The sequence below is a fragment of the Mauremys reevesii genome, linkage group 13 (genome assembly GCF_016161935.1).
Source record: "Mauremys reevesii isolate NIE-2019 linkage group 13, ASM1616193v1, whole genome shotgun sequence".
NCBI lineage: Eukaryota > Metazoa > Chordata > Testudines > Geoemydidae > Mauremys > Mauremys reevesii.
Genome location: NC_052635.1, coordinates 10,095,900 through 10,109,781, shown reverse-complemented (window position 1 = coordinate 10,109,781; position 13,882 = coordinate 10,095,900). Strand labels below are relative to the sequence as shown.

The 13,882-nt window shown below is 42.7% G+C and overlaps 1 protein-coding gene across 1 annotated transcript; it reads left to right on the top strand.

The window, feature by feature from the left end:
• Positions 1–3,118: 3,118 nt before the first annotated feature.
• Positions 3,119–13,665, top strand: LOC120379962 (olfactory receptor 10A4-like). The gene is made up of 3 exons (XM_039497475.1): positions 3,119–4,106; positions 8,197–8,211; positions 13,559–13,665. Exons 1-3 carry the CDS (start codon positions 3,119–3,121, stop codon positions 13,663–13,665), a joined length of 1,110 nt encoding a protein of 369 aa, XP_039353409.1.
• The last annotated feature ends 217 nt before the right edge of the window (positions 13,666–13,882 follow it).

Below are 13,882 nucleotides of genomic sequence, written 5' to 3'. Positions count from 1 at the left end.
GAAATGAGCCCTATGGTTGGGGCAGCGGAGTGTAAGACTGAGGACTCCTGGGTTCTGTTTCCAGCTCCGGGAGGGGAGTGGGGTCTAATAGTTAGAGCAGTTGGGACTGCGAGTCTGAGCTCCTGGGTTCTAATCGTGGCTCTGAGACGGGAATGGGGCTCACAATCTGAACATCAGGGAACTGGCGTCATGAGCCTTGGGTGTTGTTCCTGACTCTGTGTTGTTTTTTAACAAGTAATTCATCCTCATCATGTCTCTAGACAAAAAGTGTCACATGCTTTACCACACTTAGTAAATCCCATTACAATTTTCATCTAGCAAACACACATAATAATGATGATGATGATGATACCACCGCTTCTGAAATGATTGCCCTAGTGTATTTTGTTTTGTTGCAGGTTGATACAGAATTGTTCTTCCTCTGAGAAATATTATAAGAAATTTCCTTCAGGGAGTAGGTCCCAGAAGCCAGTGAATGAAATAACACCATCTCTGTTTCCTTCCACACATTTTGCGCTTGTAGCTAGGAGATAGAACTACTCTTCCTAAACAAGGTAGGCTATAGATGAATAACTTAAGCCCCCAAACATCCTCCCTCTGAAGTTCATGGACATTGTGCCCCAGTCTGCAACAGGAGCGCAAGATCATGTCATCGGTTTCCTTATCTGAATTTTCCATACATGGGAAGAGAATCTTAGTGTTTGTCCGAGCAAATGGGTTTTCTTGGTCTGTATTCATATCTATCTATCTAGATATTAATATATCAGTTGATTTACTGGTGTCTAAATCTGTCATTCTGAACTGAACTAATTAACAATCGGGTCAGGTCATAAGCTTGACTTGAGTGGTGTTTTCCTAGAATATCAGGGTTGGAAGGGACCTCAGGAGATCATCTAGTACAAACCCCTGCTCAAAGCAGGACCAATCCCCAGGCAGATTTTTGCCCCAGATTCCTAAATGGCTCATTTAAGGATTGAACTCATAACCCTGGGTTTAGTAGGCCAATGCTCAAACCACTGAGCTATTTCCTCTTGGCTGAAATGCTGGTCTCATAATTCCATAGTGCCCACCAGAATGATTGATTAAGCTCTAGACATACTCATCATCAGACCATGGCTCTATTTATTATTTTTGTTGTTGTTGTTGTTGTGTTGGTGGTGGTGTTTCCTGCTTCTCCCTCCTCTTGTCCTTATTGCCCTCTGTTCCTCAGTCCTTATCATCATCCATTGAATCAAAGTGGAAATGTTGTTTCCTGAGATGGGTCTTTATTTGGAGCTGAATACAGTTGGCTGGGAGAGCTCAGTCTGATCTCTGACATCCAACCCCTGTCCCTGCCCCCCAGGACCTCTGCCCAGTGCAGGTAGAGGGACCTCACTACGGCTCCTCACAGCTGCCCGCCTGGCTCTTACTGTCAGAGCCCTGCATGCATACAAAATTTGTATCTGCATCTGCACTGTCATCTGCAAAAATACTCCACGGATATCCGCAGACATAAAGTAAAGCTCTACACATAATGTATGTTTCTTTTTTTTTTTTTTGTTTTTTTGTTATATTGTATGGTAGTTCCAGATGTCAGAAAGAGCTCAGAAAATATCACACAAAAATATCACACAACTAAATAAAAAAATATTCCTAATGGTGAGTACATTTGGTCCATTTTTATTCCAGCCCATCAATGTCAGCCAACAAATAAAAAAAAATAAAAAAAAATAAAAAAAAAATGGTTTCATCAATACTGATGTTTCCATGAGAAAATGTTGATGTTGATGTTGATTGATGTTTTTTTTCATTTTTTTTCATGAATTTCATATAGACTCTTCTGAATCAAAATTTGGGTAACACTTTCATATAAATTCAGGATGAAAACAAATATTGGAATATTGGAATTTCACATTTTCCAGCCAGCTGTGCATTTAGTAGTGCAGTGGTCATGCTGAGGAAAGTACTCACAAATGTCAATACAGGTTCCCCAGAGTAGCTCTTAAGAAAGGCAGAACAATTCCCACCTCTTCCCCAGATCTCGATATTTAGAGAAGAACATTCCCTTTTGTTTTAATTTTTTATGTGTAGTGCACTCTGCATAGAGCGCCACTACAGTGTGCCTTAGTTATTGGACTTAATTTTCTCTACTTCATTCCCTTTGTGTGTGTGTGTGTGTTCAATTTCCAGGAGAATGGTTCTGTGGTTATGGCAGAGTTTCAGGTATCAGGAATGCTGACTCGCTGTGTAAACCCAGTCTCTTCACCCCTATCATTCCCCCGATCGTTCCCAGTTTCCCCCTTAGTAGCTCACTATGCTTTGATGCGTTGCTTTGAGAGCCATGTATTGAAGGTGCTAAGGGTATGAAAAATGTGATATTTGTTATTGCTCATTTTTATTTCAACTCTGTCATTTCACTTATTAGGAAGTTCCTTGTCAACAAGTAACCTTGAAATAAAACATCTGTGGAAAACGTCTCTTCTAACATTGAAGGATCTTCCATCTCATAAAATTCTTTATAGCAAGGTGATAAGACAAAGATCTTCAACTGGCGTAAATCAATATAGAACTTTTTATACCCATGGAGCTGTTAAGATTTACACCAGCAAAGGAACTGGCCCTAGCTCTTCTGTATGTTGAGAGAAACCCATGCATTTCAAATGTGGTGATGATAAAGGCAGGAGTGATTTTAATTGTTCTCTAATTTTTAGGGAAGAATAACATTTTTAGTACACAAAAGGCCAAAATCCCTCATTGTTTTCACCATTTATTGTGCTTCTCATTCTTCGAAGGGCTTCAAACAAATTGGGTTCAACAGCATCAGTTTATCCATGTGAGTAGTCCTCACTTTTGTGAGTTGTAACTGCAGTGGGAATATTTGCATTCATATAAGAATTCCTGTGATTAAGATCCAAATGAGATCAGAATTTGCCCTCATTTGAGAAATCTTATTTGATAAATGTGGCTAAAGAAAAACATTCACAGAGGGGAAAGAAAGAAAGAAAGAAAGAAAGAAAGAAAGAAAGAAAGAAAGAAAAAGATTGATCCCTTTTTGAATTTTTATGTAGACTGAAAAAAATTTGTTCGAAGAGGAAAAATAGAACCTCAGATTCAGTTTCTTTCTTTGTCACCCCTATAGATGATCTATTTTGAGAATAACCCAGGAGAGAACCGGACCATCTCTGATGTATTCATCCTGGTGGGGTTTTCAAACCTTAAGAAGCTGCAAATCATTCTCTTTCTGGTGCTTCTGGTCACCTACCTGGTTGCCCTGATAGGGAATCTCCTTGTTATCCTCCTTATAAAGCTAAACCCCTCACTCCACACCCCCATGTATTTCTTCCTGGTGAACCTGTCATTCTTGGAAATCTGCTACACCAGCAGTGTGGTCCCTCAGCTGCTGATTCACCTCTTGGCGGAGCAAAAGACCATCACCATTGTGGGCTGTGCTGCCCAGATGTACGTCATCACCATCATGGGCCTGACACAATGCTGCCTCCTAGCAGTCATGGCGTACGACCGCTATGTGGCCATATGTCACCCCCTGCACTACAGAACTATCATGAGTGGCCGGGCTTGTGCACAGCTCGTGGGTGCTTCATGGATCATCGGCATCTCAGTGGAAGTAGCTCAGATCACATGGATCTTCAGCCTGCCCTTCTGTGGCTCCAACCGCATCCACCACTTCTTCTGCGACATTCCACCAGTGGTGAAGATGGCATGCACAGACACATCCAAAAACGAGATTATGGTCCTGACCGTGTCAGTTTTGTTCATCATGGGCCCTTTTTTATTGATAACCGTGTCCTACATCTGCATTATCTCCACCATCCTCAAGCTCCCATCAGCAGAGGGAAGGCGTAAAGCCTTCTCCACCTGCTCCTCTCACCTCATGGTGGTGACTTTGTTCTATGGAACGGCCCTTTTCACCTACCTGAGGCCCAAGTCTATCTCCACCCCAGAGAGTGACCAAATGATTTCCCTTGTGGTCACAGTTGTGGTACCCGTGTTGAACCCCATAATATACACTCTGAGGAACAAAGAGGTGAAGGGAGCCTTTAGAAAAACAGTTGAGAAGAGCATTTTTTCAAACAATTGGAGAAAACAGAGAATGAAAAATAGACTTAGTTAAAACGGGGAATGAGGGATATTCATAAATGTTCTGTTGAATTACTCCCAATGACCTTCACTTTTTTAATTGAAGTGTTGCCATTTGAAAAACTTTGACTTGTAAACCTATCAGGAGAATGGGAAGAGAAACTTTTATTACCACCCCCCCTCCAAATTTTAAATATCTTCACAATTTTGAATGTCAAATTAAATAAAAGCTTAAAATGAAAACGCTTTCATAAAATGTTCACCTTGGTTTTTGCAAATGTAACAATTTTCACCAAAATTTTAATGATGGAAAAATTTCAACCAGCTCTACCGAGAACTCCATTTAGGCTTCTCCTTTTCCTGCTCTGTCAGTCCACTGAAGCATTTTAGGATTTAGGTTGGGTTGGGCTGGCTTTCCTTGGCTGTCAAATGGATTTCCCTAGTGCTCCCTGTTGCCTAATTTTAAATAATATTTCTCAGCACTTATGAACAGTTTCCTATGGAAAACTCTGATGGATCTTTCAATGCCTAACCTGATCAGATCACACAACAACTCTGGAAGCTGGCTTTTGACTTCCATGGCATTTTGCACAGGTTCAGAAATCTAGGCTAACAGATCATTGTGTATATCATAGAGTCATTGATTAAAAGGTCATAAGGGATCATTTTGATCATCTAGTCTGACATTCGCTTAACACAGGGCAGAGAGTTTCACCTGGTGATTCCTGAGTTAAAGAAGCACTGTAAATAGTTTATATTACATATGTAAAATAATAGCTGTGTGATACAAGTGGTTATATCAATGTATAACAATATTGCACCAAATGCCTGTGTATATGGTACATCTTTGTATAACCATATGATAAAAATTCCTTTCTATATTTTTATGATGAGAGATACTATTCTGTTTGCTTCTCTACCTATATCGTTGCAGCTTTATAATAAACACCAAATTACAAACCTCTATACCTAGTTCAGCATTTCCATGACTATATGCCTTCTTTCACTAAACATCCCTATAATGCATTCATTCAAAGCTTAAAATACATGGAGACTCTGAGATGCACTGGCTGGCAGTATGTGATGTTTTGTTGGATCTCTTTGATATAATTTGCTGATTTGTTTAAAATGATATTGTTGGCAAGATAAGTAACCTGTCGTGCTGGAAGATGTAAGTAAGAAGTAAGAACATGTAATGAAAAACAAAAGAAAAATCCCTTTCTCTGGGAAACTTAGAAGAAGAGTGGCCCAGGGCAACATGACCCAGAAACTACAAATTCAGCAAGAAGATTGTAGATATTAGATGATTAATAATTGTGCCTAAGTAATGTGCAGGTTATGTAAAATTAAATGGATAATGTGTTGACTGAAGAATGGAGGAAAATTAGGCCATAGAAAATGTGTAAATATATGAAAATACATATGTAAAATATGTATAAAATAAGAAAATACATATAAAATGGGCTGGAGAGCAAGAGATCCAGGCAGGTGAGGAGGACTGACATCATGGAGGAAGGAAGGACTTTTCAGTGCCCCAGAATGTGTAAACTTGGGCCCATTCACCTATTCTATCTTGTCTGTTATTACTTGTGAGGCAGAAATGTATGTCCAAACACTATAAGTAAGATTAATTCTGTCTTAAATTGTATTAAACAATGGCAAAACTGATTAAGTCTAAATTGGATGGCTATATAGTCATTGCATGAGCTTCCAGTCTCTCTCTCACTCTCTCTCTCTCTTTCACTACAGTCCCACTCTACATTCCCAACAACGTACACAATTGGATAAAAAGGTTAATCCCACATAAATGCTCTCATCTCTGCTTTGTAAATTAATTTAGCAAAGATGTGACCCTCATACAATAATTATCGGAGCAACAAGCCGTGGGCTGTCAGCGAACACATATGTGTTAAGTTAGTATACACCCCATTACGTGAATACCTGTCAGTTCTACAAGCTGAATTAGTGTATGTTCTTCCCAGTATTCTGTGCACTCGTGCTAACCTACACCCCACACTACCAAGCAACAGTATAACTTAGTATTTAACATAAGCAGATAAGAAACTTGTAAAAGTCAAGATACATTAATTCAATAGCTTAGTACAAATTGTGGGGAACCTTCATGGACCAGGACATGGAATGCTGTGTCCAAAAGCAAGATATGGAAGGTCATGGTTCAGAACAAGAAGTTAAGGAATGAAGTTAAGGGATGAACAGACAGGCTGGATTTCTGTGACATAAGACATAAGAATGGCCATACTGGGTCTGACCAAAGGTCCCTAGCCTCTGTTTGTCAGAGGATGGAGATGGATGGCAGGAGAGAGATCACTTGATCATTGCCTGTTAGGTTTACTCCCTCTGGGGCACCTGGCACTGGCCACTGTCGGTAGACAGATACTGGGCTAGATGGACCTTTGGTCTGACCCGGTACGGCCGTTCTTATGTTCTTATGTAATGATCATTGATCTCTCTCCTGCCATCTATCTCCACCCTCTGACAAATAGAGGCTAGAGACACCACTCCTTACCCATCTGGGCTAATAGCCATTAAAGGACTTAGCCTCCATAAATGTATCCAGTTCTCTTTTAAACCCTGTTACAGTCCTAGCTTTCACAACCTACTCAGGCAAGGAGTTCCACAAGTTGACTGTGCACTCTGTGAAGAAGAACTTACTTTTATTTGTTTTAAACTTGCTGCCGATTAATTTTGTTTGGTGGCCCCTACTTCTTATATTATGGGAATAAGTAAATAACTTTTCCTTATCCACTTTCTCCACACCACTCATGATTTTATATACATCTATCATATCCCCCCTTAGTCTCCTTTTTTCCAAGCTGAAAAGTCCTAGCTTCTTTAATCTCTCCTCATATGGGACCTTTTCCAAACCCCTAACATTTTAGTTGCCCTTCTCTGAACCTTTTCTAATGCCAATATATCTTTTTTGAGATGAGGGAACCGCATCTGCACGCAGTATTCAAGATGTGGGCATATCATGGATTTATATAAGGGCAATACGATATTCTCAGTCTTATTCTCTATCCCTTTTTTAATGATTCCTAACATCCTGTTTGCTTTTTGACTGCCACTGCACACTGTGTGGACGTCTTCAGAGAACTATCCATGATGACTCCAAGTTCTTCTCCTGATTAGTTGTAGCTAAATTAGCCCCCATAATATTGTATGTATAGTTGGGGTTATTTTTTCCAATGTGCATTACTTTACATTTATCCACATTAAATTTCATTTGCCATTTTGTTGCCCAATCACTTAGTTTTGTGAGATCTTTTTGAAGTTCTTCACAATCTGCTTTGGTCTTAACTATCTTGAGCAGTTTAGTATCATCTGCAAACTTTGCCGCCTCACTGTTTACCCCTTTCTGCAGATCATTTATGAATAAATTGAATAAGATTGGTCCTAGGACTGACCTTGCTGAACACCACTAGTTACCCCTCTCCATTCTGAAAATTTGCCATTTATTCCTACGTTTGTTCCCTGTCTTTTAGCCAGTTCTCAATCCATGAAAGAGTTTTGTAACTAGAGTTATTTCTCGTTGAAATGTATAAATTTGGGAGCCCAGCTTCTGTGCAAGGTGAATTTAACAATGATGCACGAGACGGCTTCCTGGAGACTGGTATCATATTGAACCTTTTCCGAGTACTATACTATGATTGGCTTTTAGTAATAAACCCTACTGTCAAGCAATTGACTGCACAATTTATCAACAACAGGCAGCAGAGTGCAGCCAATGATGGATGACAGGAAACTAGCTGTTATACTGTATCACAGCAGTGAGAAAGGAGTGACTTAGTTAACAAGGGCCACTTGGAGAGGTAAGTATCAGAGGGGTAGCCGTGTTAGTCTGGTTCTGTAGAAGCAACAAAGAATCTTGTGGCACCTTATAGACTAACAGACGTTTTGCAGCATGAGCTTGCATCCGAAGAAGTGGGTATTCACCCACGAAAACTCATAAGGTCTATAAGGTGCCACAGGATTCTTTGTTGCTTGGAGAGGTAAAACATTTAAAGTGGGGGCTATACTGTATAATGGGCACTAGGGGCAGCAGAAGGTGGGGATGGGGAAGTGGTGGCTACACTGTATAATGGGCACTAGGGGCAGCAGATGGTGGGGGTGTTAGACCTGCAGCAGGAGTCACCCTATGAGATAGGGGAGCAGACAGATACCGGACACAGTGTTGGTTTATAATCCACAAATATTCTTTATTGCTTACAAAATAAACTGTTCAGTCCACATTCATAACCCAAACATACTACACCAGAGTCTGAAGATCAGAATTGAAGTCGATGTTCAGTCTGATCACAAGGTGCTGGGAGCCAGCATTACCACATCTTAATCTAAAAAGAGCTCTGGATTCACAAACGACTCCAAACTGCGAGTGTATCAAATATCTTTTATAATCCACCCCATCATGTCATCAGTTGTCTGGGCAATTTCAAAAGACAGTTCTGGTCAAATTGCCAAAACCCAAGATGTTTAGAAATAGTTCCAGGCCTGAAATGTTCCTCTTTCCCCAGTTCTTGTTTACAACTGCAGCAGATACATTGCAACAGGTACATTGCCATGGCAATGCCCCCAGTGTTATTCCTTATCTTTCTCATAACAAAGTTTTTTGTTTTTTGTTTTTTTTTGATGCAAACACCTCTTGACTGCAGAAAACCTCAAATTCTTGCTTCGGTTGTCAACATACAACACACATCTAGCACACTTCATCCACACTAGGCATATAACACATTACATGGATATCTATCTATCTATCTATCTATCTATCTATCTATCTATCTATCTATCTATCTATCATCCCAACAGTAGTGGGGAAGGGGTGGCTATACTGTATAATGGGCACTAGGGGCAGGACAGAGTGGGGTGAGGAAGGGGCAGCTATACTGTATCATGGCCAATAAGGGCAGCAGAGGGTGAGGGGTGGAGGTGGGGTGGCTATACTGTAAAAGGGGCAGTAGGGGCAGCAGAGAGACATGGCGGAAAAGGGATGGCTATACTGTGTACTGGGTACCAGGGGCAGCAAAGGGTGAGGGTTGGGGAAGAGTCAAGCGATGGTCCATAATGATGTCAAAGACTTTGCTTTTTCAGCTCCTGCAGCTTTACACTCTCTTGTTCTCACAGAGCAGTGTATTTCCCTGTTGTCAGAGCCAATCCCCAGCCTCAGAGCAGCGAGGAAGATTAATTAATAGCAAGGGAATTCATTACTCCAACAGTGTAGCTATTTGCTTCTGCAACATTTCCCTGTGTGTTTTGCTGAGCTGTTCCCTTTCTACTTGTGGGTGTGGCCAGGGCAGGAGACATTCCTGGACCTGCCATGGTCCTTGATCATTTTCCATTCATCACAGTTCAGAGTTGGCTTGATTTGAAAAGGGGCTGAGGTCTCATTGACTGCAGTGGGAGATAGTGTAGACGTACCCTTAGTGTGGACGGGTGTGGCATTAAATCGGTTTAACGCTCCTAAAACCAGTTTAAACGCGTAGTGTAGACCAGGCCTTAGAAAGACAAGATGGCTGAGGTAATATCTTTTATTGTTTGTGAGAGAGACAGAAGTTGGTCCAGCAAAAGATATTATCTCATCCACTTTGTGTCTCTAGTATCCTGGGACCAAAATGGCTACAACAGCATTGCATACAGGAATAGCTTAAGCAATTAGGGTAAGTACAGGGCTGGCTCCAGGCACCAGCATTCCAAGCTGGTGCTTGGGGCGGCATTCTGCAAGGGGCGGCAGTCCCCCTTGTTTTGCCCCCAAGTAGCGCGCCAAATTGCCACCGCGGGCAGGGGGGGCATTCTGTGTGCCCTTAGGGTGGCAGGCGCGTTTCTGCGGCGGTGGAAGTTCGGGGGCAGCTTCTATGTTTAGCTGTCCAGGGTGGCTTCAAGCTGTGAGACGCGGCTCTGCAGCGACCCGAGCCCGGCTGGGGAGGTGCTGATTTGCTCACTACAGGCATCATCCCTCACCGAGAGTCACGGGAGGGGAAGGTAAGTTAAGTTTCTCAAAAAAAAAAAACAGGAGTACTTGTGGCACCTTAAAGACTAACAAATTTATTTTAGCATGAGCTTTCGTGAGCTAAAGCTCACTTCTTCGGATGCATAGAATGGAATTTCTATTTCTGACCCGAGGCAGGTTATATTTTTGCCAAATCTGCACTACTCAGATGGCCATGAACTCAAACTGCTAAAGTGTCCCGTAGGAGTTTGCCCTGATTTTCCCCCGTGACATACCTAGGGATGCAGGGCTGGCTCCACCGAATTGCCGCCGCGGCCGGGAGGGGGGGCGGTCCCTGTGCCCTTAGGGCGGCAGGCACGTTTCTGCGGCGGCCCAATTCAGCAGCAGCTTCTATATTTAGCTGAAGCCCCCCCAGACAGCTAAACATAGAATCTGCCACCGAATTGCTGCTGCTGCGGAAACGCAAGTGGGGGGGGGGGGCTCTGTGTGCCCTTTGGGCGGCAGGCGCGTTTCCGCGGCAGCGGCAATTTGGTGGCAGCTTCTATGTTCAGCTAAATATAGAAGCTGCCGCTGAATTGCGCGGCCGCGGAAACGCGCCTGCCGCCCTAAGGGCACACGGACTGCCCCCGCCCCCCACCCAGGGCGGCAATTCAGCGTGCTGCTTGGGGCAGCAAAAACTGTAGAGCCGGCCCTGGGTAAGTAGAAGGCTTTCTAGTCTAAACAGGAGCAGTTGCTCAATGAGTTGCCATAAGGAAGTAAAGTAGCAATGACCTTAAGTCACAAAACATCACAAGGCCCTGTTAATTGTTTTGTCATAATCACAAATGTTGCAAACAGCAGATAGGTAACCACAAGGGAATGAGCCCTGCTCAGTGTGTGTGTATGTGTATATGTATGTGCCTGTCTGTCTGTGTCGCTGTCATCCCCTGCTGGATGGAATGAGCTATGTTCAGTGCATGTGTGTACGTGCCACTGCTGCCCCTTCTTCTTGTTAATAGACTCACTGACTTCTCAATGACCACGGGTGTTCAGGAAAGATCTTTCATTTAAAGCTCATCTAAAAGATATAACATCCACCACAGTGTCCCCTTCCACTGTGATGGGTTGCTACAGGTCAGCACTAATTTCAAGGGGAGAGTGCCCCCTACTGAGCCACCCTTCTCACCCCTGCAGCACAGGGCCCCCGAGCGCCATGCTGGAGCACTGTGGTAAGCAGTGATTCCGATGGGAGCAGGTCCACAGCTGAGCTCCTCCCTCTGCTCCTTGTGGCACAGGGCCATATAAGAACATAAGAACATAAGAAAGGCCATACCGGGTCAGACCAAAGGTCCATCTAGCCCAGTATCTGTCTACTGACAGTGGCCAATGCCAGGTGCCCCAGAGGGAGTGAACCTAATAGGCAATGATCAAGTGATCTCTCTCCTGCCATCCATCTCCATCCTCTGACGAACAGAGGCTAGGGACACCATTCTTACCCATCCTGGCTAATAGCCATTTATGGACTTAGCCACCATGAATTTATCCAGTCCCCTTTTAAACATTGTTATAGTCCTAGCCTTCACAACCTCCTCAGCTAAGGAGTTCCACAAGTTGACTGTGCACTGCGTGAAGAAGAACTTCCTTTTATTTGTTTTAAACCTGCTGCCTATTAATTGATGTCCTGCTGAAGCACAAGGGGTCAGCATGGACCAAGAGACAAGAGTACCCCCCAAATGAGACCCCACCTAGCTCCTTGCAGCATGTCATCACTTGGAGCTGTGCTGGAGCACTGGATTTAGTACTGACCCCCAGAAGAGAATGTCCCTTAATGAGTCATCCACCCTATTCCCTGCAGTACAGCGCCCCTACTGCTGAATTGGGACATTGAGATCCATCAACCTGAGAACATCCTCCAGACCATCCCTGTATTTTAGCACCCCCTAGTGCTACACTGGGGTATTGCTAGCAACTTTGACTAAGTGGGAAGATTGACCGAAACTGAGCACCTCACCCCACTCGCAGTAGCACAGCCTCAGCCCCCTACGGCCATGCTGGAGAAATGAGGTCAGAACTTTCTAAGAAATGAGAGTGCTCCCAGCTGAGCCCATCACCCCATTCTCTGAAGCACACTACCCCCTAGCACCTCTCAGCTTCCACATAGAGTTTATTTTACTGCTCCTGTGAACTAGTCCTGATTCTGGTTCCACTGCAAATTTTATCAAAGGGAATAGTCCCAGTGACTTCTACAGACTTTGTATCTGGTCCTCAAGAAGGGAAATAGACTGTTCGGTAAGAGCAGTAGAGTCTGAGAGTGAGGACTCCTGGGTTCTGTTCCCAGCTCTAGGAGGGGAGTTGGGTGTAATGTTTAGAGTACTGGGAATTGGGAATCAGATCTCCTGCATTCTAATCATGTGTCTGAGATGGAAGTGCGGCGCACAGTCTCAACATCAGGGAATTGGAGTCATGAGCCTTGCTTGTTGTTACTGACTCTGCCCCTGACTCTTTGTGTTGTGTTGCCTTGGACAAATCATTCCTCTTTCCAGACAAAATAGTATCATACAATTTACCCCATTTAGTAAATCCCATTACAATTTTCATCTAGAAAATACATGATGATGATGATGATACCACCTCCTCTGAAATACTTACCCTAGTGTGTTTTCTTTTGTTGCAGTATGAGGCAGAATTGTTCTTCCTCTGAGGAATATTACAAGAAATTTCCTTCAGGGACTAGGTCCCAGAAGCCAGTGCATGAAATAAAAACACCTCTGTTTCCTTCAACACATATTGTGCTTGTAGCTAGGAGATAGAACTATTCTTCTTAAACAAGGTAGGTTATAAATGAATTACTTAAGGCCCCAACCATTCTCCCACTGAAGTCCATTGGTGTTGTACCCCAGTCTGAAATGGGAGCAAGATCATGTCATTGGTTTCTCCATTTGAATTTTCTATACACGGTCAGAGAATTTTAATGTGTGTCTGAGCACATGGGTTGTGTCCGTGTTCATATCTATCTATCTATCTATCTATCTATCTATTCATGTCTGAATCTATCATTCTGAATACAACTAGCTTAATAATCATGGGTCAGGTTGTGAGCTTGACTTCAGTGGTGTTATGCTAATTTATACCAGGTGAAGTTCTGGTCCCGTAATTCCATAGTGCCCATCAAAGTGATAAATAAGCACCAAACATGCTCATCATCATGCAATGATTGTATTTATTTTTGTCATTGTTGTTCTGTTATCACTGGTGTTTCTTGCTTCTCCCTCCTCTCATCCTTACTCCCCTCTATTCCTCAATTGTCATCATCATCCACTGAGTCTGAGTGGAAATGTTGTTTCCTGAAGTGGTTCTTGTGGTTGGATCTGAATACAGTTGGCTGTGAAGATTCAGTCTGATCTCATCTAATAAGAGAGTCCACTCGCAGAATCCGACCACGGCACATGATCTGCACCTCCTGCCCAAGAGTTAAATGGCAGTCTCTTTTAGCTGAATTTTTCTCAAACCTTCCTCCACATAATGTATGCTTCTTTCATTGCTTTCATGTCCTCCTGTATACAAATGGAGTGTCCAGATGCCTTGAAGAGCTCAGAAAATATCACTCAACTGCCAGTGACAAGCATCTTTATAGACCTTATTCCTAATGGTGAGTAAATTTCTACATTTATTTAGAGCCGCTCCAAATGACAGCCATTAACTAAAGAAATAAATCCAAATTCCTTCTGAAAAAATAGTTTAATCAATAATGTTTTCCATGAGAAAACATCCATATTGATGGCAGTTTTCAATTTTCCATTTGATTTCATGTGGACTCTTTGAATCTAAATTAAGGCTTTCACTATTCCAACTTTTCGTATAGAT